Source organism: Trachinotus anak, unplaced genomic scaffold (assembly GCF_046630095.1).
Source record: "Trachinotus anak isolate AG129_WGS33_773 ecotype Australia unplaced genomic scaffold, CSIRO_AGI_Tana_v1 ptg000012l, whole genome shotgun sequence".
NCBI classification, from domain to species: Eukaryota; Metazoa; Chordata; class Actinopteri; order Carangiformes; family Carangidae; genus Trachinotus; species Trachinotus anak.
In genome coordinates, this window is record NW_027273863.1 from 11,501,493 (window position 1) to 11,527,202 (window position 25,710).

The window sequence follows — 25,710 nt, forward strand, 5'->3', positions numbered from 1 at the left end:
TTTGCCTTTATCAGTTGGGTAAACTCACAAATAAATAGATCAACTAGATCATGACTCACTTGCTTCGCATTGCAGAAAAAATGGAAAATGCAATTAAGTGTTTTTTGATTTGTGGAAAAAGTCATTGGAAAAGGGTGAGCTTTGTTATTAAAAATGGCACATTTATTGCTACATTACTGTTATAGACACAACAGTTCTCGTTATCTACTTTATATATAAAAAATAGGAAACTGGAGGCACTTTGAGGACATAGCCTACATAGATGATGTCCCCAAACATGAGTGAAAACAGAGAGATCTGTAGCAGGTCACCTGTTGTGGAGGACAGAAAGAGTTTGATAACAAAGAATTACAGGTGCATGTTTTGATACTTGGATATTGTAGACATACACATCTTTCATGTAAAGAAATAAAAACACAGGCCTTCAGTAGCGATCTTCCATATCACAACACCATGTTTTCCTGTGGAAAGGCTAGAGTAACTGACAAAGAAAATAATGTTTGGGGCTAGTCCATGGGGCAAGATTTATGAGGAAATGACGGGTAGCGATAAACCAAATACTGTTACATATCAGTATCAGCTTAAAATGATAAAGCTGATAAGGACATATTATACAGCTGTACATACATATCAATGCACATGCCAGTCAAGGACAAAATTATACTTAACAGAATCAGTTCATAAAAGATGAGACATTTTAAGTACAGTTTTTCAGTGTCAAAATTGTAGACCAAATTATTAGTCAACTTACATCTAATGACACAGACACTGAAACAGTCAGTGTCAATGAGTGTAATTCTTCATTTAGATGTTCTGAGACACTGTCAGATGTTACTGAAGTATATATGCTTTTATACATATGTATTTAAAAAAAAAAAAAAGGTACAACCTATAAATCCTTAAATGCAACATCATCCACCATGTAGCAGAGAAGTATGCAGGCACTGGTGAGTAACCATTATCAAAACTCCCAAAGTCAGGAAAATGACTAAGGCCACCCTTTTTGATTCATTTTATGCTTCATACCATAATGAAACATTGAATTATGTTGCAGATTGTGCAGACCGCCCCTTCTGCCCCTTCTTCAAACTAAGCAACAAGCTCATTACAGAGCTGGACATCAGGGAAAGGAGAAGGGGGTATGCTGAAGAAAAAAAAAAATTGTGTTTCATTCAAAGAAAAACTGCCGCAAACACCCGAACAATTCAATTACAACTGGCCTAACAGGTTTGTGTTCAAACAGGCATGTTTTTTTTTTTTTTGTTGTTGTTGTTTTTTTTGTTTCTTTTTTTTTTTTCAAAAAAGAGCATTATCACAACATGTGATGTTACAGACAGATCATTTTGTCATTTCTAACATTTCTAAGCAAAAGAAAACACCTCAGTTTGTTCCTGGAATCTAAATTGAGTCGTCTTACATTTAATCAATGTAAACAAAAAAGAAAACATTCCAAATGATAAAACAAAACTCATACAACTATCTTACAAGTAAAAAATAAACTAAAAAAACAACATTAAATCAATTCTACAAAAGGAAGATCCATACAACAGGCTTTGCAATTGTTCAAAAGGGGAAAAAAATTAACAAAACCTTAAATGCTCAACTCAGAGCAACGACCAGAACCAGTCAGTCAGTGGTGAAGGTAGCAGTAACACTTATGACTCCTTCAATACTCAGTTACTTCTGCCTTCTAGCTAAATGTTATTTACCACAATAGAAATTGCTCTGAGACTTACTTTAAGTAAATTCACCATGCTGTAACAGTGTCTTTATGAATGATTTGATGTGGGCAGGTTGATGTAACGTTGGCTGTGTTAGTCAGAGGGCTCATGCTGACGGCATGGCTGAGACTGAGGCTGAGTGACTGACTTCCTGATGGTTTAAGATGTGAGGATGACACCTGTGTGCTTCAGTCCAACGGCAGCCTCACAGAGGGGAGGTTGGGATGTCCGTGTGCACATTTGATTCAACACCACTGTGGATCCTGCATTTGTAAGAAGTCTTTGCTTGTGTATGTGTTGGTGGCGGGTCTCTCTCTGGCAGTCTGTCAATGCCACTTGCATGGCAGTGACAATAACACATGTACAGGACTTACTTAAAGAGATAAGAAGCAGGGATCCACGTTTAAAAAGATACAAACATTTCCCACCACATGTGAGTCACTGACTGTGGCACCTTTTCAGCCAAAGCAAGAAAAAAAAAAAAAAAAAAAAAAAAAAACACAGCCAGAATTACCAGCATATCAAAAAGAGCAGTCAGCCCTTTGATTGCCTAGTCATTGGCTGGATGTCTTCAAACCTACCTCTGTAATTCAGTCATTACATTAGAGGATGGCAATGATGACCGTTTTTATCTTTACCAAACACTATGCATTAGGCCTGTTTCAGGCACATTTTAAAAAAGGTATTTGTTCAGTCATAACATATAAACTCAGGTGTCTGTCTTTGCTTCTGCAGAATGTAAGACCTTCTTTTCAGATGGGAATGCCAATAATTATCCATCGATACAAATCCTAACTCTGCTCACATGAGCAATTGATCCAAAAGTTTTAATTGATCCAAACAAGTTTTGCTCCCAACATGTAAAGCGATTTTTCAAAATGTCTTACAAAAACATGATCACAAGAGTGTCCTTATGTCCAATTTCCACTGTCTCCATACCAGTGTCCTTGGTTCAAAGTACTGTCATGTAAAAAGTAATTTATCTTTTTCTCTTTCTGTATGAGTGTGCTTCTTCGTCAGGAATGTGGCCACCTGCTTTTTCAGTAATGAGGTGTGTGTAGGTGTGTGTGTGTGTGTGTGTGTGTGTGTGTGTGTGTGTGCTTTCCAAAAGTTGATTAACACACTGAGATGCATGAGAACGATAGATTAAGGCCACGTGTTCTAAGGGCTGTACAATCAACAGAAACTGGAAGAGAAAAAAGAAAGAAATTAATATATTTACACAAAACAATCCTAAAATAAGCATAGAAATATGTATTGTCCATTGTATTATCCTGCAGACATGACAAATCCCACTGTAGAGATTCTAAAGACTGACCTGAGAATTACATATGGCTAACAGGGTTGTGTCCATCTCCTAAACCAGGGTGACCCCCACCAAGCTGCATCTGGGGATCCACACTCGACACTTTCTCCTCCTCCCTTCTCTTGAGGCAGGCAGCCTTTGGGTTCAAATTACGCTCTTTGAAAAAAAATGACACATACACTTATCAAAAACACCAGCAAGGAAAACTTGAGTTTGTCTCATACAAAAGAGCAAAAATAAGACAGACGGACACAGAAAAGGGGGAAAAGCAAGACAGGAAAATGAAAAGTAGGATGAAAACTGCAGGATATTAGCAGAACAGCTGGGATATACTTCCTCCAATATTCTCCCTTTCACCTCCTTTCATTTTTCAATTCGATGCAGGCAAATAGCAAAGAGAAATTCAAAGTAGATGTTACTCAGTAGGCGAGAAATCCTTAACGAAGAGATTTTCCTACAGGTGAATGACTGACAGCTTCTGTCCAGCTATGATAAGAGATGGTTGGTTGTCTATGTGGATCAGACCTGACTGTATTGGCTGACCTACCTCGCACCTGCTTCTCCAGGCCCAGGATGACCTGAACAGCCTGTTGCAGGATGACAAGCTTGGTCTGGGCCTTGTCGCTCTGCAGGTGGACCTGACACATCCTGCCCAGCTCTCTGAAGGCTTCGTTAATGTCACGAACACGCACCCGCTCCCTAGCGTTGTTAGCTAGGCGGCGCTCACGTTCTCTCTGCTCCTTCTCCTCAGCAGTCAGGTTCTCATCAGTCATCGAGACAACGCTGCAGCTGGGAGGAGAAGGGAGGAGGGGGGTTGGAGGGGCTGGTTAACAAACCCAGATCACAACCCTTGCTGAACCTGAGCTAGACGTTCTCATTGAAATTTAAGTTATACTGGTTAAACCTCCAGTTTAATACTGTGTTTAATTGCGTTTTTCCTCCTCTCCTCAGAATTGTTCTGTTATTGGGTAATATTTAATGTTTGTTTAAGTATGATGCTAACTTCAAGCTCTTAGCTGGAGATGAAACCAATGAGACGGCCACAGTGGATCCCAGTGGAATGGGGCTGTACTGCGGGAGACTGAACGGATAGGCAAACATGAATAAACAGATCTACAGTATGTAAATGATTTTTTTTTTAAAATGGGGGTTGAGCGGGCTTGACATTTAATGATTTCAAGCCAAGAACAGATATACTGGAGTCGACCAGAGTGACCAGGTATAATAAATCTGTCCTCCGGTTTAACCCATCAACGCAGATCTTTTTTTCTTTTTTGGTCATTGGGGTCCAGGATGGAAGTTGAGGGAATACGGAGACTGTCCAGCAGAATGAGAGAAGTTATGAGGAGGGAGAGAGAAAGGGAGAGAGAGGAAGCAGCACCCTCTGCCAAGTGCAGCATATAGAAAGAGCACAGAGATAAAGCCAAGGGAAGAGACTGAAGCCATCATGTTAAATACATCAGCAGGAGGATGTATTTATCTGAATGTGAGGAAGAGTGCGTCCCTGTTGCCATCTGTGAAAGGAAAATGACAGGGGACAGGGGAGTGGATGGAGAAATGTAAAGGTTTGTCTCAAAAATTAAAGGGTTAATGCTGGAAAGGCTGGGATATGCAGTACAGAGACACTGCAACGAAGCTGAAGACAGTTTAATACACATGACAACAGATGGCCCTGCTTTCATGCAATAACATACACTATGGGTTGAAAGTTAAAAAAAAGACATCATAATCCTGAAATAACTTATTTGAATTTAAAATAACTTCATAGTTATTAAAAGCATAATGAGGCAGCAGTGGAAAAAGCTAATGAATAAACGAAAAGATGTTAATCTCGTCAAAGGGTGCCGCAGACAGACATGTAAGCATTTTCACAGTGGAAACAGAGAGGCAACACATAGCATCAGAACAAACAGCAGTCCTGTACGTGTTACCAGAGGACGAAAACCTTAGAAGATGAGCTGGAGAATGGGCATGTCTTAAAAACAGTCACACAGCTTCATTTCTTTGCCCCATGTCACTCATTTTGGTTGGACAGCAAAAAGTATAGTGCTTTAAATCACTGGATTTAAGGAGGCAGAATTTTCCTACCACTGTATGTAGAGTGAAATCAATCTACCACAAGTAATTTAAAAATGTTTTTTAAATGATTAGCAGAACATGTCATAAGATAAGAAGTGAAGCCATGCTGAAGTTTTCATTTGTAAAAAGCCACTTCCCCTCCTCTTCCTTCCTCCCTGGACACCCACTGACCTCGAACTTGCTGCTCCAGGTTGAGTATAACGTTAACGGCCTGTTGCAGTACGTTCAATTTGGTCTGCGGTTTCTCATAGCTCAGATGGAGCTGACACATGCGGCCCAGCTCCTTAAAAGCCTCGTTGATGTCCCGCACACGTAGCCGCTCGCGGGTGTTGTTTGCCACCCTTCGCGCTTTCTCCCGCTCAACCTTAATTTCCACTGGCAGATCTTCATCGTCATCCTCATCATCCAGACTAGCGAAGAGCCAATGGCAAATGAGGAGGGAAGGAAACAACAGTTTGGGTACAGTTCACTGAATCTCAACACTCATCAAAAGCTCTGAAAAATCCAGAGTAACCTAATCACAATTATAAACACTGCTGCAAAGTTGGGTTATGTCAGGGGTTTTTTGGCCGCAGCAATTTGGTGCATTTTGACAAAAAAGTATCAGGAAAACAATGGAGTACCAGGAACTAAGAGGAAAACATATTTGAAATAGAAACCAAAATGCATCAACAATGAAGAGCAGTTAAGCTGAGTCACATAACAGAATATAAAATAATGTAATTTCTAGCTGGAGCTGTATGTTTCATTTACTTTGTCCTTATGGAATCAGGTAATTTGGTAATGTGGTTTCCTCTTTAATTTTCTATGTCCACTTTTAAGAGTAAAAGCCAGCTACACTCCATCTAGTGACACTTCTTATCAGTTCAATTATAAAAAAAGCTGAGTTCGAAATTTAATAAATGCATGACAACATAGGAATTATGCTTGGTTGTGAATGAAACCTTTTGAACACGCAACAGTAATTTACTGGGTGAGAAGACCTTGGAGGATAAGTGCCAGCTAAGGATTTAAAACATTTCTTCGTTGTTTTTTTTTTTAAACAAATAAATGAGACAAGTCTAAGGGAAGGTAGAACAGTAGTAATCTCACTGGTTCAGTATAAATCTTTAAAATCACAATAACATTTATGAGTAAAATAGGCTTAAAATGACATTGGACTTTCTTATCACGACAAATGTGTGGCTTATGTGACTGAAGTTTCTCAACTGTGGCCCTTCCAGAATAAATACCCATAAGTCTACCATTGAATTAAATAAAAACACTATTGTTTGCCATGATATCTCATAATAAATGATTATAAATGTTATGGGGAAAAAAAATTTTTAGACACCTTGTTCGAAGGCGGGCTTTCATGTCTTTTTTCTCATCCTCTGACTTGTCAGTGATCGAGCAGTTCTCATCATCCTCCTTCTTCTCTTGTTTGATATCTGCACCACTGGATCGATTTAGGCTACCGGGCAGGCCTGCACGCAGAGTTCACAAACAAAGGTACTGAGCACTGATATTAAGTAAGACTATTAAAGAGTATTTCCCACACTCTGACATAAAAATAAAACAGACAAGTCGAGAGCAACAGAAAGTCTCACCGGTAAAGCCTTCAGGCTGAGAGCCCGACTGGACAGATGTAGGGCCGTGGTGACTATGCAAAAGTCCTCCACTAGAGGGCAGACCAACAGAGTCCTCATGGTGACTGGACACCTTTTGGAAAGCAATCAAACAAATTTTCAATTATGTTGTTGAAGTTTGTAACAATGGTCAAAGAAAAACAAAATAGTGATACCCTGTTCACTTTGTGCATACTTTAATTCGAGGTATCTAACTTCATTTGTCATTTGTGGATAGATTTCCCCTGCTACTATTCATTTATCTCACCAGTCCAGACAGGCGACTGGCCAGTCCGAGTGCTGCACTGTTGAAACCTGGAGGTAGCCCTAAGCCAGACGTGAGCAGGCTGTGCATTTCAGCCAGGCCTGGACCTCCTTGCCCGCTGGCATGACGCTGAAGAACATTGATGGCTTCGTCCAGACGGTCCTCCATTTTACTTTGCTGCAGAGAATAAAAAACAATGAACAATGAGAAAGCAGAAGGTGATGCATGATTGTAGCAGCCTGTATTAATTTCTGTAATATACTTGAACAATATATTTGTTGCATCTCTAAGACAGAATAAAAACAGAGGCATGTTAACTCACCATGGACTGAATTCCACCCTCAAAGTTGGGTGACGGTGTGGCCTCCCCAGAGGACCGAGTCCACTGGGATCCAGAGCCTGGAGAAAAAGAAGAGGATCACAAGATTTATTCAGACACGCTCATTTACTTCATCAGTTGACCTTATATTATCTAAACTGATGATTTTAGTTTAGAACGCAAGTAATACTCCACAATCAGCTGATGATTTCTGTTGATACCCGTTTATTCAAACGGATATTACATTTTTGTCAGAGAGAATCACTCCTGGAAGTCGTCAGCTTTTCATGTCTTACTCATGAACACTACAGAGAAGATGACGGATGCAACCGGGTTCTCAGCTTAGGCCATCCAGTCTCTCTACACTGCACTTTTGTATTTTCTTACTCATGTTGATAAAAATGTGATAATCGTGATATAAATCGCATTTCTTAATATTGTGGTGACTTTTATATGTCATGAAAGACATTGTAACTAGTTTGAAACTAATGTGATAGGGATATGAAACAAGTACCAAATATGAGGACGTAGTAGGTAAAACTGTAATTTATGTTCTATAATTTGGCCAGTATGAGTCAAATATGAGTCAAAGTGTTTCCTTAATTCATATTTATCAGGTTCCTGACTGTCTGTCTTTTATCTCTTCAATCTTGTGCCAGCAGCAGTATTTGATGAGTGAAGCGTGTGATGGGCCCGCTCGTGGACGCAATGCAGAGACAAATAGGGAAGTGACCCCACCCTCTTTTTATTTTCCCTTCCTCTCTCATAAGTTATATTTGGGTGATGGGTGTGTGTGTGTGTGTAAAGATCAAGTGAAGGTTAAGCTGTGGATGGGGGTGCTCATACCAAGAATTACCCTACAACACTCAGAAAAATACCAACGTCAAGACATTTCTTACAACTAACTTTCTACTAAATCAGAAGACCTTCACGTCAAGATCGTCTTGAAAGCCAAACTTATCGTTCTGTTCATTCAGTGCCAGTGCACAAAAAAGGTCTGATTGAGCTCACTGAGAAAAGTGAGAAAAAACAATTTTGTAAACCAAATTAAACAGACCTAAACTGTGGCAAGCTCATGTTTATAAGAAAGTAGTCATACATATGTATTTTAACGACTATGCCTCCCTGACAATACTGATAAAGAGCATAATATAATTTGCATATGAGAAAATAAACGTCCCTACAAAAATAAAGAATTTCAACATGTTTTACTTCCACTTTCAACCCAACAGATGGAGCTACATTGTCACTATAAACCATTCATAGTCAGAGTGAAAACAATACATTTCTCAAAGATTTTATCATCCCCTTACACAACAGGAAAGACCCTGTGTTGAACAAACAAAACTACCAGAGCCAGCTGACCTTGGGGCCTCAGGAAAAAATGACTGCAGCTACTCATTCACCTGATACAGCCTGAGGAGAGCCAGAGGGAGTAGACGGGGATGGAGGGAAGGCGTTACTGTTTGGGTCTGAAGGATAGATCTGGAAACAGAGGTTTTTCTTTTTAATCCGGTAAACACAAGGTATTATTTTATATGTTCTGTACTACAAAAATATAGACTATATGACATGTGTGTGATTTTATTACTACTTACAGATGCCAGGGCCTTTCCAATTTCATCACCTGAACTCCCGGGTACTGCTCCTCGATTGGCTTGATGGAGTGGGGGCACAAAGCATTTCAATCAGAACCTATACTCAATAACAACTCAATTATGTGACAGCATCATATGAAAACATTAAGAGCACCTTTTACAAAGAAAAGAGCACACATTAAAAGGTTTACCCATAATGGTCTCAGTTCCGGCGATAGGGGGTGTGTGGCTGGCGACTCCAAAGCTGCTGGAGCTGGAGTGGAAGCCAGCAGGATGAGCCCCGTTCACCTCACTGCCATGCAGGGGGTAGTTTTGTGGAGAGAGGGGCAGTGGCTGCCGTTTCTTGGAAGCAAATCATGATAATAATAACTTTATCTATATAGTGCTTTTCTAAACAAAGTTGCACAGTTCTTCACAGAAAAAAAACAAAGTAAAGTGTCTTTGATTTTATTTTTCAATTATGTCTTCACAGAAAATCAAGTCCAAAGTATGAGGGCAGAGCTCACCAGTCTGTCTTGGGGGTTGATGGCAGTGAAGGGGCCATGCTGGCTCAGATGGGGGGAGTTGCCCAGCATGGAAGAAAAACCAGGCTGAACCATCGACCCGGCAGAGCCCCATGGATCGGAGACCGGGTGGAGGCCTTCTGTCAGGGGGCATCCAGTGGAAGGGGGGGGCAAGGGATAACCAGCCACAGGAGATGAAAAGACAATGAAGGACACATATGAGACATGTCACATTACTGTGATGACTTCATTCAACTGTGATGCACCATTCAGTACTCAGGCACCACAGGGTGTTCACTGGCATACAGCTCCAGCACCTACAGTGTACAGTTTATGTGGATGTCCATAAGGATATTATGGGAAACTAATTTCACAACCATACTAAAAAAAAAAACAAACAAACAAAAAAAAAAACAACAAATCTATGTATGGGTGAAATACATACCGTATATCCACATTTAATAAGTGTCCCTCAACCCAACACAATGAACAAGGGGAGGTTCTGTGGGCAGATCTTGTTTTAACTGACCTTGCATGTAGAATGGTGGTGGGTAGACACTTCCTGCCTTGGAGGCCGGGTAGCCAGCATTGTCCCTGTTAAAATCCTCTCCTGAGGCTGATGCATAAACCTACAGAAAATACACAGAAAAACAGAGACACTTTTCAGCCCAGTCCTTTAAAACCTAGTGAAAAATCAATACATTACTAAAAACAAGCTAAAATGTGTACAGATGGCCTTATTCTACTGAGATAATCTTAAGAAAGTTTCATAGGACCTTCCTTATGCTTAGTGAGGTGACCGTTGGTGGCAGGACCACAAATTAATTTTCCTTAGGAAATACTATCTGGACCTGTCTCAGTTAAGAAATGAGGAGAAAAAAAAAGATAAACCCATTAAATAACCGATTAAGCACAACTCCTAAAGGTATTCGTTCTTTCCTGGGAATCTTTTTTTAAAAATCTACTTTCACTATCTGGTTTTACTACTTAATTCAATAAACAGACTGCTGCAACATTTCTGAAGACTGGACCACTGAGCACAAAGTATTGAATGTGCAGTGTCAGTGATTTTATTGGGTCCTGTCTACCATTTAGTGAGGCTCTTACATACTAGCCTGTTAAATAAAAACATGCTGAGAATGGTTTACATAATTCAATCTTTTCAAACACACTGAGATGAGACCATATAATGGGGGCTGCAGTTGGGTTTCGTGAATGTAATAATGAGTATAAAGGCACCAATGTTCTGAACAACCATATCCTTCTCAATCAAGACCATTCTAGATGAAAATCAAGCATCAAACTGTGTTTGAAAAACTCAAATCCAAATGGACTGAAGTTGTCTTCTGTAATTTGATTAAACAGAGAGAAAAAGGAGAGGAAAAAGAGGGGAGAGGAGAAGAGGGAACGGAGAGATGCACTCCTAATTACTGAACCATCTGCCGAATCCTGGATGGCAGCCAACTCCACTGGCAGCTGGGATAGAGGGATGGGGGAGGGAGAGAGAAAGGGGAGGGCTGTTGTTCATGGTGGTGAAAGGGGGGGGGGGGGGGGGGGGCACAGAGAAGAGGAGGAAATAGGGTGCCCAGAGAGCGAGAGTGGGAGCGAAAAAATGAGGTGGAGTAAAAACCATCAAACCCCAGTATGAATTCCCTCCAGTGATCTCACGAGTATACTTGGCTGAGGGGAAGAAATGTGGCCATAAAGTAAAGGGCCTACAAACACAACACACTATAAATACATGCTGCAAATGAGTGACTGGGTGAATGAGTGGCTTTTTTCCCCATTTTTTCCTTTTTTACACCGGTGGTGCAGATACACAGCTGTATGAGCTGGATGACCTGTATTGAAGCTATTCTACTGCTCTGCAAGCCAAGCAAAGGCTTAAGATAACAAATGAAATGTGAAAATGGGCGTAAAACATAAAAACACGAGCTCCCGTGGACAGACTGCAAAGACTAAAATGTAGTTCAGGGCTGCAGCATTTCTAGATGTTAGTACTCACTGAAGAGGGCAGGCCAGGGGGCACCTTCCTGATCTTTTTTGGCTGTGGTTCTGGGGGGGAGAGACACAGAGTGAAATCACATAAGCGTACATCTCACACAAAGGATTAACTTATTTCAGAAGTGAATTAAAAAAACACTTGTAAAAGGATTCATTAATGCTGCCTCCTTCCTCCTGTAGTCCTTCTGTAATTTATCCATCTGTCTTTGTGACTACTCATTAATGTCTAATCAAAGGTATTCAAGACTGATATTATTCAATGACTCCTCACTGAAAACTCAGAGATTTCATGTTCTAACTAAGAAGAAGTGAGATTTCTCAGACAAGTTTTAAAACCTCAGCAGCAGGAGTGATGATACTCACCAGCTTAAATTCAAATCAGAACAAAGAAAATCTGTGACAGCAGATTTATCTTATGACTGTGTTCAACACTGTACTGGGAAATGTCCTTTACAGTCTTACCAGTGGGGTCCTGTGAGGGTCTCCTGCGAGAGTTGCCTCCTTCATAGGACGAATAAAACTGGGAGTTGGACTTCAGGCCAGATGGGGCGAGGGGATCAGGACTGGGCATAGGTATCTCACTGGGCATAAAGCCGGGCTATGAGAGATGGTGTGAAAGAAAGGACAAACTGATGCAGTGTAACAGGACAGGTAAAAAGAAATTATCATAGAAATAAATTAGGAGACTGGGGGACACAATTTGTCAAAAAGAGCACCAGGTCAGAAGGGATGAGAGAGCCTGCCCTTCTGGCTGATTTACCTGTGCTGCGAACGACGTGTACGGTCCTCGCTCAGCCTTGTCTGTTGGGAAAAAGGAATATAACATCAGGTAATGAACATGAAAATTCTGCTTTTATGTCAATATTAAATAACAATCTGGCAATTCCCCTTTCTGCATTTGGGTGCCTCCCATCTGCTGTGTGAGGATATAGGATGATGTGTGGTATTTATGGCTGTGGACTGCAAAACAACAACAAATTGGCCCATTATAAATGGTTTGGGGGCAATTGTGCCCAACCTCTGTCCCTTCCCTTGACAGTTAAACAGAGGAGAGCTATAGGCCACCATAGTCCCAGGGGAGAGCCTTGTTTGTGCATGGGTGCCCTTTGCACCCCCCCACCAACCCCTCCCCTACAGAACACACAAACAAACCCCTCCTCCACATCCTCCCTGATTACCCTGCTCTCTTCATCCATCACCACCTAGCCATAAATATGATTTGCCCTTAAGTGGTACATTACTGTCTAACCTGTGAATGGCTGCTGTCTCAAACAAACAACTCATTGTTTTAGTTCAGTCACACAGTCCTTTTATATAAATGTGTATGTTCTTCTATCATTAAGTCCTGTTATTAGAAACACTGCCCCTGAAAATCCCCAGTTCTTTTGGGGTTTAAAAAAAGAAGATGTGAAAGTTATGGTGTCTATGCTTCAGCAGCTTAGTTCAATTTGAACCTCCTTACCAACAATTCCTGATCCAAATATGGGGGCAGACGTCATACCCTCTTGTGCTCTGTATAGGCCTTCTTCTCCATAACCCTGGGGGAAAGACAGCAGGGGCTTTAGGGATATAAAAATAAATGAATGAAAATAAGTAAACAATACAGTCACACAAAAGCAACTATGTAAGAAAAAAACTGCAGTGTAATCATGTGAATAGGTTGATAAAGACGATCAAGTTTTGCTCGGTCTGCTATTGCTCTGCTTTGGGATGAAAGGGTTCAGCAGATAAAGGGTTACTATAGTATCATTTCTGGATTACTATAGAAATCCATCGGTCACATATACCAGTATGTTTCATTTCACATTAAGGTTTAATTTTTTTATTTTTTAAAGTATAAAAGTACACATGGAAATTAGACAGAATTATTTTTTGGTACATTTTCAAGTTGCACATTAAATAACCTAAAAAATGAGGTTAAAATAGTCACAATGTTTTCACACTTGGCTGTGGTGGAAAGAAAATGTGACTAAGTGAACAAATTGACTCACAATCCCCAGTGAGATACCATCTTTGAGGCGTATAAAGATTAATGAGAAAGACTAAGTAGTCTGGACAGTCTTCATAATATTGTGTAATGTGTGACGCAACATTATTTTCACTGTGAATATGTTTATGCTGCTATTTGTAGATCATGTGTAAAATGTCCTTATATGTGTAATGTAGTAGTAGTTTCTAGTCAACACCTTAAATCTGAGCATAGTGAGTGAAACAAAAGGTGTGGACCAGGTACTGACATTTATTTACAGATGATCAGACTGGTGCTGGATCATTGGTCAAATGCAGGTTGAGCACTTCATCATCCCATGTCATACAAACTAATTGTGTGTAAAGGGGGTATAAATTACACAAGCCACCCACACTTTTGTTGTGTTTCACTCAAGCTCAGTAGTGACATCTACATGGACAGGTTCAGTCTAGTAAGTGAGGAGAAGCCGTACCCTTCCCTGGTTGAAAGATGGACTGTTCTGCTCTCCTGGTCCCCAGGGACTGGTCCCACTCCTGTCATCTATACCTGGAAGACAAAGAGGAGGCCTATTAACCACTAAAAGGCAGACACATGACTAACAGGAATATAAGCTTCTGCTTTTGAAAACTAAGTTTAACTTCAGAGAACGATGACTTGCTTTGATACAGGGTTTTCAGGCTGCTCAAAGTAACCTCCATTAAAGAGCTTCACTTCACAGCTGACACAGAGACAGCACAGTGACAGCGCTGTCACATAACGTGGATATGAGCTGTAGGAAGTTTGAATAATTAACACCCAGTATGAAGCTCCCAGAATCATCCTCGACATTCTTCATTCTCCCACTCCACTGCTTTACATTTTCCATGGCAACAGTCATTCATCGCCCATCTATTCTCTCATATTGGCCTACACCTTCGTCTTAACACAGACGCAAGGTCTCAATCTTACATGGCTGACACACGTTATCCCTGACCAGAGCACTACAGCTTTCAGAAAGGTGAATGTGTTTGAAAGGAGTGATTTTAAAGACTGGTGAAGCAGAAATTCCTGCCCGTCCCCTTTCTCTCAATCTCCTCTCGTACTGCTACACAGCATCTCTTGGGGAAAGCTGAAGCTTAATTGCGTACTGATTTGCATAATTGTGCATATTAATGAAGCTCAGCGCTATGAATATTCATATTTTTGTTTTGTTGTCTAATTAAAAAGCGGAGAGGGGAGAGGGGAGGGGGGTAGAGGCGGACGAGAATCATGACAGGATCAGCAGTAGAAGAGAGTGATGGGTCCACAGCGCTGAGAGCTGCTAGATTGCCGTGACAACTGTGATCTATACACACGACACCAGCAGAATAAGAGATGAAGGAGACAATGTTTTGTCCCCTCTCTATGGCTGACTGTCACTCTCCACGTCAATCAAAGATGATAAAGAAAACGCATGAACCATTCGTTTCCGTCATCAGTATCTGAGCTCTTGAAAAGAAAAGCTTCCAATTCAATGTTTTCTGTTCCGATGGCATTAAACTTTTATGGATTACAAGTAGGTTTTTCAACATGTAAACTAACCAAACAGAAAGTTCATTAAATACTGTGTATTTAAGGAGTCAATTTCACTTATTTGGTAATTTCATTCTAGCAGTGTCAGCATTCAGTAATAAAATTCAAGTTTACAGACAAGGAAGCTTTCTATTTTGGGGGCTACTCCAGTGAAGTGGCCACATTTCAGTGGCCACACACTTACATTATTACCATGTATTCAGAACCATGTAGCCAATCAGAAGTGTCTGGCTAATTAGCGAGACATGAACATGTGGTATTTTTCCCCTTTTTGGAAGCGCTGGACTGTCACCGTCCATTCCACAAATAGCAGGGTACATGCAGTGCTTCCTTGCTTATTCGCTCCACAGCCATCATGTGTAAGAACACCTTTAACCAGGCAGGTTTAACAGGTGTTATGTGTGGAATGGGAAACAAATTACATGGAATCAGTGGTGTGGAGGAAAGAATGGGAGCATTAATGTAAAGTCACGCCTGAGGTAACGGTATTATAGGATAAAGAGCAGACAAATGATGAACGAAGAGGCACAGTGGAATCAGTTAAATTCATGTAAATTAAGGCACATGTGTTTTTAACTGATCTAATGATAAATAGATAAACAAAACTGAGTGGAAATTTCAGCAGGTTTCCAGAATTTCTGCCAATAATACTGACAACTCTACTTAATTAAAGTCAACACTAAAAACCAAAAGGGGTTCTAGTTTTCTGGTCTCAGTATTGTGTGCTTTTATTAATGTACGACAATAATAATCAATTCTCCTTACACACAAATCTATTGTGGTTTCAACCATAAGAGTAAAAGGATAGTAATAAAAAAAAAACAAAAAAAAAAAAAAACATGCATATACATTTGCTTACAAACATATTACATCTGGACCTGCTGGATATACTACAAGTAGTCCTTTACATACACCACAGTGTTATAATGCAGGTTTACATCCCTTTGATGCGTTATTTTCAGGAAAGAGCCTAGAAATTAATCTAGCTGCCGCTGAGCTGCATCCAGTCGCCAGCAGAGAGGAGGAACTTTCAGCATATGTGAAAATTACATAGTTTAGTTGTTCTGGTCCAGAAATCTATGCTTGCCTCCAAATTCTAACAGGTCAGACCCTCTTTGGTTTCTTGCTTGTGTGATCCTTATTATATCACTGCAGGTAGCTGAATAAATATGTGTCTGTACTCTGCTTGTAAAGTAAGTGCTTTTAAAAGCCATCATCATCTTTACATCTTTACATACATTTAACAGACCACAGAATGTAACCCTTTTTCAAGTATGAGCATATGGTTTTCCTTAAAACTGGAGTTGGAAATACTCGTTTCCTGTTCCAAACCATCTCCAACAGAGTTTTGTTTATTCTTACTAATTATGGACGGACTAATTGTTGTTTTTCCTTTTAAGCTTTTTTGGTTCATAACGTGCTGCTTTTTATTTCTCTACATTACTGCTTTGTCTTATTCACACCAATCATAGTTTTCATTTTAGTCCCCTTGGCCTGTGCACAGTTCATAAGTTGGTATTACACAGTTCTGGGGAGAAACTGGGAGAACTTGAATAGATACAACAGACCACAGTGCTTATCATTATCATAGAGGAACAAGACTTGAGACTACAGAGGCATGAAATTAAATCACATCTTGAATGACATAATGACACAGAATTTTGTCATTCAAAAAAGTTTTATTAGCACCAGGAGAAGTGACAAAACCATGAGGAAACCATGAGTCGTGCAGTACTCAGACAGACTACCAGGACTGGAAAGAGAAACATGAAGAAAGGGTGAGTAACATCAGACAAATTCTCCGGTGAACCCCAATGCACTTCTCCTCCCAGCATGCAACGCCCCTTTAAGCATGGCTGGTCTATAATTACACAGGAAGAAATGCTGGAAACAGACAGCCAGCCTGAGTCATAGGCTTCATGAGCAAAACTCTGGCACATACATTGACCGAACTTGCAGACATGTCTTCGTTTTTACAGGAACACTGCCCCAGGCATCTAAAACTGAGTGTGCCGCTTTGTCTACACACCTTCTTCCTTCCCTTGGCAAAGTGAGTCACGCAGACACAAAGCATGATGTCAGATCAAATCTCAAGAGAGTGAACACTGTTAATGAAATACTGAACAATGTACAATAACACAGGCCTGGCTATTTTAACCTGTGAGTCACTGGAGACTTCTCAAACACAACACAGTGTGCCCTAACCCACTAATACAGCTAAGGGCACATTTGATTGTCTTTGTTCTGACACTGTGTGAAATTATACACACACATTTAAACTGAGGTGCATGTCAGGAATTACCATTGTAAACTGCTAATCTACTTGTAACCTTAACACCCTTTAGTCTGTGTAATTCACCAACACATCTGTGTTTGAAAAATGGACCATTTCATGCAAATTTGAAGCTCCTCCCCTTCTGCATTTCGGGCCATACCAAAGTTTAAAAATACATTTTAGGATTCTCGGTTTCCAGAGACCAAAAAATGAAAGTGCACTGAAAATTACTTTAACTGACTAGTGAAAGGGATTGAACAGGCACATAAGACCAGAGCAGAGATTTTATCATCACTGAAAGCTTTAGCAGGGTGGGTCCTCATAGCTACGCATGGTAAATCTCCACATACCCCAAACCTTAACCATACTGGGGGGAAAAAAAAGCATCTAACTGATTCTACAAGGAAAATATGAGGCAGCCGCTCCACAAAGAGCAGGAATACAGCTAAAAGTCAGATAAAGCTGATCATATGATATCACAACTTGAAGTAAACAGAAAAACACAGACAAATTTACATGACTAACTTTGCAACACAGAGACAGCGATGAATCGTACATCTGTGACTTTTCTCTGAAATTATTCCTGGGGCAAACAGTATGGCCTTGTGCCAAATGGTATTTTGGGAAATACGCTCTTTTTCTGAGAGTGAGATTAGATGAAGATCCAAACACATACAGAAATGTAAAAATTATAAAAAATAAGTAGTCACCCACTGTTTCTTGATGAGCAACAGTTTAACCGTCTCTGGTAAGAGCAACGGTTACTGCTACCAGACCTGGTAACATCACTGATGACAAGACTCGAGAAATTCATTGCAGCCAGGTCACCGAAAAATAGTCACAGCAAGTAATTCCTCCTAAAGTCATTTTTACATTTCTGTTTGGACCAATTAAACAAATGACCTGAACCTTGTTAATCATTGAGCTTTAGAGGTGGTGGTATGTGTGTGTGTGTGTTTTTTTTTTGTAAACTTAAGAAAGCCATTTCCTGCTGCTTCTGGTCTTGATGCTAAGCTAAAGTAAATGTCATCAGTCTAACTCTGGAAAGGACCCAAATATGTGTATTTCTCATATATGTTGAACTGTTCCTTTAAAATGACACTCTTCCCAAAATACAGGAAGTTTTCATACCACTCGTGCACTGTAATCTGCTCCTCTACAGCCATCTGATCTGTACATATTTAATAATGCAGGACTGCTGTAGACGTTTCTGAGGAAATTGTTGACGTTTTTTCAGCTAAAAACGGTGGGTGTTTGACACAGGATAGCTTTTAGCTTTTTATTTATATGGCAACTCAACAATGCCATGAAGAGCTGTTGGACTGATAACATCTATGTGTATTTTTGTAAGCACACACCTTGCCTTGACAAAAGAACATGCATATGGCACTCAAATGAATAGAAGAAACAGAACCCCTTACTCTCCACCCTACCAATACTTGCCTTGTCTTGTCTTTCATCTGAATTAAATATCCTGTTTCATTTCTATTACCAGCCGAAAAAGAGCTACTGCACTTCTACAAATATGAGGGTGACAGAAAAAGGTTCATGTGGGGCAAGTGGATCTGTTATAGCAGGAACAGACATGGATGTTTTTAAAAGCAAACATTTGTAACAACAACACAAAAGGATCACACTCACTCTCAGGATCATACTTCACAAAATGAAGTATGATCCTGAGTGTCTCTGAGACTGTTTGGTTATAGTAAGATGCACGCATGTCTTAAAACTGGGATGGTAAAGTTGTTGACGAGGGTCGATAATGGCGCTAGGTGAAAATGACTAATGTGGAGAGGAGAAGTAGAGTGCGAGACAACAGGATAAGGGAATACACTTTTTTACAGGGAGGAGATTAATTGAGTTGTTCCCATCAACCCCCACCCTTCTCCCTTTGTCCTCAAGTGATTGAATGGCAACAGCTGAGAAGGTGAGGGAAGGGACACCTGCAAGGCGAGGATGAGGATGAGGAAGTGTAAAGGAGATGACGCTTAATCTGAATATCATAAAATTAGCTGGCAAACTTTCCTGAGGTTCTTTCCAATAATGTGTGGCCTGAAACTAAATTCACGACAAGAGGAGAGCAGGAACAATTTCGTTTCTGTTACCATTCAAAACAGGAGCTTTTCCTGAGATGTACTGGGGGGCTTTGCAAACCGATAAGTTCCATATCAATAGCCTCAGATGAGAGAAGAAGTGTTTTTATTCTTTCTAATAAAGTCTTACTGACATTTCTTTTTTGACCTGTCTTTTTTCATCAAGAGAAATAGATCTGTAGGAGTAAAGCATTTATTTATTTAAAAACACAAAGGAACAGAAAACCAGAAACACAAAGAAAAACAAAGAGATAAACTCAGAAAGCAAGAAAGGAATACAGATAGTAACTTAAGTCATAGGAGTAACAGGGACAAGATGAGCCAACAAAGTTTTTCTGTTTGTTTTTGGTTCTTACCTGAACCCCCAAACTGACCGAGGGTCGTTGGCCGGTGCTTGCCATTTGAAACTGGAGGCTCAAACATCTGAAATGAGAGGAATGTAACCGTGAACAAACCAGTGCAAGTCCATCTGAGACTTTGCTGAGTTGTATCCTTGTCACTTGTACAAATGTTGTTTAGGTGGTATTTCAAACTATCCTATCCTGTGTCCTAACCCTTTTAACCAACACCTACAATGGGCATGGAGCAATCTACGCATTCCTGCTTTGACTGAGTGACTATGAAATTTAAAGTGACACAACAACAGTCTCATAAAAGATGTGGCTGATGTACGCGCTACAGTCCCTCAAACCCTGACCAACTGACCCACTCGTGGATGCCTTGATGTTCATTCACATTTCAACCTGCTTGACAACAAGACTTATTATGACAGTGAAAGTAATTTGTCATTCTGTGAAGATAGAATGAACTGAATAGGATTCACACTCGACAAATTCAAGCAATCTTCAGAGAGATCTTACCGCACTAAAATCCAGCAAGTCGCTGAGCTCCTTGTCTGTTTCCACTGCAGCCATTCTCTGCTGCTGTTCACTTGGCCCTTTCAGTCTCAGCAAGCGACTACAAGCAGAGGTAAGGAGAATATGAGTATATTTTACCCATTTGTAAGATGGTTAACTATTCGGACCAACAAAGGCACACAGGAGAAGAGCTAGATATTTCCAAAATCAAGTATCAGCCCATGTTTTGATACCTTGATTCAGATAATGTGACAACATTATGGGTATGACTATTGGTGCTTTCTACAATATCTAATCAAAACATGAGGAGGCTGATACAGTCTACCAACCAAATACATAGAGCTTGAGCTAGATTTACTGTTTATTCCACTCAGCGGGAACTGTGTACTAAGGGTACAGCAAACTTTATCAGTTATGCAACATTTAAAAAGGGAAGCTTTCTTTTTAATTTCAAAAATGATTATTTTCATCATGTTGCTTGTCATTCATATCACTTCCAACATTTTACTAACCAGCTAACTCGCCTGCTGAGATATAACGCTATAACACTGTCAGTCACAGCTTTGCAACAACATCCACATGGGGAAACCACACAGGCAATCAGACGTCAGTATTCAATAAGTCTGGTTTAATGTGTTAGCCAAACCACTGACTACACTATACTATACTATAACTGAACTGTTTTCACTAGATACAATAATATAACTAATATTGAAATTAGTTCTCAGACTGAAAAGACTTGAAGGATTAGGAAATGATTTGAGGTCAAACCTGACCTTCCATGTTTATGGTAGTACATTTCAAGTCTTCCTTTTCACTTTCAAATAAATACTTTAGATAATGTAGGTGAAGTGGACACTTAAGTAAAATATTATTGTAACCAATATGAATAATGATATAAATTATAAAAGCAACACCCAGAAAGATTAAAAATATCACTTCTTTCTAATCGTTCTTTATGATAAACACACAACCAGACAATATCTACACTTGTCAATGCCAATCTAATATTGATATTTCACATCTCCACACAGTGGATGATGATACAATACAATTGAGAGATGAGTCAATTTAACAACATGTTGGGAAGATCAACACACTGCCATTACCTTCAAATACACTCAGCCAGCTTTTTAGGGAGTGTATGCAGGCTCAGGTAACCTTTCTATCAATGACACAGTTAACATGAATTAATCACTACTGCCTCTGTCGTAGGACAAAATTAACATTCAAGTAGCACATCCTTGCCTGAAGCCATCACAGTATTGAACAAGTAATGAGAGTTTCCCTGGTAGCCCACATCTAACATGGGTGACCATAGTTCAGCCACAGGCCACATTGTGCTTATTGTAAGTCAGCCCCTGGGCTCTGTCTGCTTCCTGTTCTTCATAAACCAACCTGCTCTGACAGCTCTTTTGAATAACTTACAGAGTAATAACATAGCATGTTGGACTCTCAATGTACTGTAAGACCAGTCTGTATCAAAGCAAATGCCATGAATGTAAAACATCTAAATAAGTATGATTTCTACATGAGGTGGACACACGAGCAGAAACACTTTGCAATACAAAAGCACTGCAGTAAAAACCAGCAGGGGGAAATTGCAATGTTATGACTGTGTTTGTTGTCAGAGGTGTTGATCAAATTCAGGCTTCATTTGTGAGGCTGTGGCTTGTGGTGTCATCAAGAAAATATACAATGACATGTTTTCCAGTTTGTGCTGTTGAAGGTTTACTTGTGGCCACTGTTCTTCTTAGCTAATGCAGCTTCCCTGAGTTTTTGTCATGATTTTGGAGCAACTAGAGTTGGGCATTATGATCTATTTCATATTTGTCATTTTTTCTGTTATTTTGTTTTAGTTCAGTGAAGAAAGGGAGCAGAAAACAAAAATAACAAATACTACAGCAAGTATAAAGTATCTTAAACAATTTGGGGGGGGGGGGGTGTAAATTTATCTTAGCCATGGTCTCAAGTGCACTGCGAGATGTTACTGGGATGATTTAACTGATACCACTTGAGTAACTCAGTATCATTTTCAGAGCATGACTGAAGATTTGCTTTTAGTCTAAAATAACACACTAGAAACAAAAAAAAAAAAGCCAATTAGTTTCAGTTATCTGAGGTATTCAAGGCGACCACAAAAGCATCACTCACTCTCAAGAGTGTAGCTACCTCTTACACCAATGTCGTACACACTTGCAGGGCTGCAACTTTTACCAGTGACAGTCCTGAAAATGTTCTGACTAATCTATTCTGACTAAACTCACTATTCTGTCTATAATCAGGTAAAACCATGACAAAGACAACACCGAAGCCGATATTTTGTCTGCAAGAATGACTCACAGCACAAAATAACAACTGCATCCGTTCCTGGTGGCGTGAAAGGATGCTACCACTAAATCAAGACTAATGGAAAAGCAATATAAATAGTGGCACAAGGGGCTAATAATAACACACTTAACAAGCAATGTGTTACCATATAAGAACAGTTTTTTCACACTGCATGATATAGTAATTCATGTCTCTCAGTGAGCTGAGGTCAAAATGGGGGATAAGTGTTTCGCCCCTCCTAACAAATGGAAGTTGCATAGGCTTGACTTGAGCACCCCCCCCACCACCACCACCACCACCACCACCACCACCACCACCACCCCCCCCCCCCCCCCCCCCCCCCCCCCCCCCCCACCTTCGGCCTGCCCATTTGGAGGAAAGTTTTAAGCAGAAATGGCCACACATCATCTCACACCTGGCTTCAAGGCAGAGACAGCCTGTAGTCCTCAGTGGCTCGTCGGTGGGGTGAAATCCTGCGGGACGTTTAAAAGGACTTAAAAACCTGTTGCCTGCCCCCACGTCGAGCTGGGGACTGAGACCCCGGTGAGCACAAAGACCCGGGCCCCCGAAGTTTGAGCCGAGTGGTTAAAACACAACAAAATCGGAAGAAATGCCGCAATTTCTTTAGAGAATTGGTTAAAAGGGGCATTTTGAACAGTAGATGGTGGAGAAAATAGGGCCTCGCTCCTGTTTGGGGGTTTGTTGCTGGTGAGGGTGGAGGTGGGTAAAAATAACACCCCACTGCATAATTTAGTGGTTTATACTCATTATGAGCGACTCTCAGACCTTGATAACAGGTGGGAGGCTTTGTTATTTTAAGACACCGCGGATCAACAAAGTCCGTCGCATTTGTATCTAGAAAAGCTACAGACGGGCAGCGACATCCCGGGGGAGCTAACTCAGCCTGGTGATGTGCTAATGTGCTGTAGCGTTATAGCCCACTGAAGTGAACAAAGAGGTGTTTTCCACCTCACACCAGCCGCGGACACTCAGTAATAACACCGCAAGTTGGCTCAGGCCGAGGGGGCGAAGATCCCAGACCCCGCTGCTCCCGGCGGCGGCGCCCAGCGCAACTTGAGCGGGTCGCCTCAAACTTGGTCATTACTCCGGGAACAACGGGGCAGACGACCTCTGTTTGACATGCACACCTCTGCCGTCCGTGTGTTTTTATCCGCGTATTTACCTGGATTCAGTGGTGTGGCATCCAACGCGGAGAAACCGTCTGGAGTAGAGAGAAAAACAAAGTTAGGGATAGATCCTGCCCCGTGGTCCGGACCGCGGCTTGAAGATGAGGAAAGGCAAGATGAACCACTGCTCCGTCGCCTCGTCTCGTCGCCGTCTTCGTCACGAAACTGAAAACGCGTCTCCAACACCAACCATAACTCTCGTGTTGCTCCGTTTCCTTATCGTTAGAGAAATTGTAACCATTTCATTTCCCAAGTAGACATTTTAACAACCTCCACATTGTCGGTTTCGAGTATCACTCCGCAGCGCAGCCTACGGGAGGACATGGACGCTTGAAACATCGGCGGTGTCCAATTTCAACTAAAACGAAAAAACCAAACGAGGCATGTTTCGACAGTCTTTAGACTGATGCAGCGAGTGTGTCAAACACTCCGTAATGTCACCGTTTTGCGCCTGCGAACGAAACGCAGGATGATCGGAGAGCCGATTCAGGGGGATCTATGTCGTGCGGCGGATGAGGACAGCGGAAAGCCCAACAGCCCAGACCAGCAGAAGATGGAATGATAATATCGGAGGAGGACCAATTGGATACGACGAGCATTTGATTGGCAAGTGGGAGGTCCATATATGTTTCAACATCATCCTTTAGGGCAGTCTCATTTCGCCTACGGGTTGATTGCGTTTTAATGTTGTCCTCAAACAGCTACAGAAAATGTTCATGTTATATGTGTGTGTGTGTGTGTGTGTCAAAGAGAGATGGTTCCTTCCTTATGTGTAACATGGGCAAGACTGTAGGAAAGTTTAGGTGCGTTATAATTGGCTATAATGTTTACATTTATGGCCAAAGACACCTGACTATGGGATGACCTTGCTATTAATGAATTTAGAAATATTGCCATAAAAATTACACTTATCACAACGGCCTATGCATATGATAATATGAGAAATCATGCAATAAGTAATTTTAGATTAGTTTAAAGTTAAGGGAGAAAACACATCTGTAATTTGACATTGCTATGAACATCCAGAGTGCTTATAATACTGATAACTTTCCTGTATGTATAATAATGTTTGCAGACTTGTAGTTATTAAATGTTATCCTACTCACAATATTCTTTTTGTCCAGTAGTTTTACTTTATCCCAGTGTTTGAGGAGAAAAAAAAAACATCTGTAGTTACAAAATGCCACGAGTACATCCCTGAAAAATACTTATAGCCATGGCCGTGGCCTACATGAGTGATAATATTTTCATATTCACAATTTGTCCGATAATTTTAGCTTGATACTTGGGGGGGGGGGGCTGCAGTTGGAAAAGTCTCTGACATGTTGAGTTGAATAAAGTAATGCTACAGCCACTTCCTTTTCTCACGCTGGAATCAAAGACTGAGTTTACAGCATGAGCCAGCATCTACCTCACAGAGAAGGTCTGGCTGCTGTTTTTCTTGGGTGGTTATGTTAACAGGACTGCAGTTAATGTCAGTGTTTGTTTTGAGTCTTTCAAGAGAAAACCTCAACTGCTTAGAGGGGAACAACCTAAATAACATCTGTGCCGGCCTTTACGAGAAAACTCTACCATCCACTTTGTGGTTCACAACATACACACATGCACGCACACACACGTGCACACACACACACACACACGTGCACACACACACATACACACACATGCACACACGCAAACACACAAACACGCATACACCCACAAACACGCACACACACACACACACACACATGCACACACACATACACACACATGCACACACACACACGCACAAACACACAAACACGCATACACCCTCAAACACGCACACACACCCACAAACACACACACACATATGCTCAGCATGCATTGCACACATGTCACACCTGTATGCCATTAACAATGGGACTAACATGTTATCCTTTTAGAACTAAATAAATACTAGAAATAAATAAATAAAAAGTACCAGAGAATATTCTTCTACAGAAACAAACAATGCATGCTTCGAGTTGCATTGTTAAATACAGCTGGAGTTATATGAGTAAGGCTACAAGGGTGCAGCTCAT

At 40.7% G+C, this 25,710-nt stretch overlaps 1 protein-coding gene across 8 annotated transcripts; it reads right to left on the reverse strand.

Annotated features, from left to right (window-relative positions):
• Positions 1-140: 140 nt before the first annotated feature.
• On the reverse strand, positions 141-24,155 carry tcf3a (transcription factor 3a). Of its 8 annotated transcripts, none has more exons than XM_071491318.1 (20): positions 23,662-24,155; positions 20,151-20,247; positions 19,647-19,713; positions 13,844-13,917; positions 12,865-12,940; positions 12,163-12,203; positions 11,865-12,000; positions 11,404-11,453; positions 9,928-10,027; positions 9,402-9,538; positions 9,087-9,237; positions 8,896-8,954; positions 8,704-8,782; positions 7,301-7,377; positions 6,982-7,155; positions 6,696-6,807; positions 6,440-6,572; positions 3,575-3,816; positions 3,040-3,183; positions 141-2,907 (listed from the first exon to the last, which is right to left on the reverse strand). In XM_071491318.1, the coding sequence occupies exons 2-19, from the start codon at positions 20,202-20,204 to the stop codon at positions 3,047-3,049; spliced, it is 1,899 nt and encodes a 632-aa protein (XP_071347419.1). In that variant the 5' UTR covers positions 20,205-20,247; positions 23,662-24,155; the 3' UTR covers positions 141-2,907; positions 3,040-3,046. The 8 variants fall into 8 exon arrangements, with proteins under 8 accessions (XP_071347419.1, XP_071347417.1, XP_071347418.1 ...); XM_071491316.1 differs by having other exon boundaries at positions 12,865-12,961; XM_071491317.1 differs by lacking the exon at positions 3,575-3,816 and adding an exon at positions 5,278-5,516 and having other exon boundaries at positions 12,865-12,961; positions 23,662-24,154.
• Between the last annotated feature and the right edge of the window lie 1,555 nt (positions 24,156-25,710).

What these genes read in the sequence shown, in the direction of transcription:
- tcf3a (XM_071491316.1), bottom strand. Translation starts at nt 20,204, where the DNA reads ATGGCTGCAGTGGAAACAGACAAGGAGCTCAGCGACTTGCTGGATTTT. An exon ending in CGGTCAGTTTGGGGGTTCAG is followed by an intron (nt 13,918 to 19,646) that starts GTAAGAACCAAA and finishes TTTGTCTTCCAG; the next exon opens with GTATAGATGACAGGAGTGGG. An exon ending in CCAGTCGCCTGTCTGGACTG is followed by an intron (nt 6,808 to 6,981) that starts GTGAGATAAATG and finishes GCTTTCCAAAAG; the next exon opens with GTGTCCAGTCACCATGAGGA.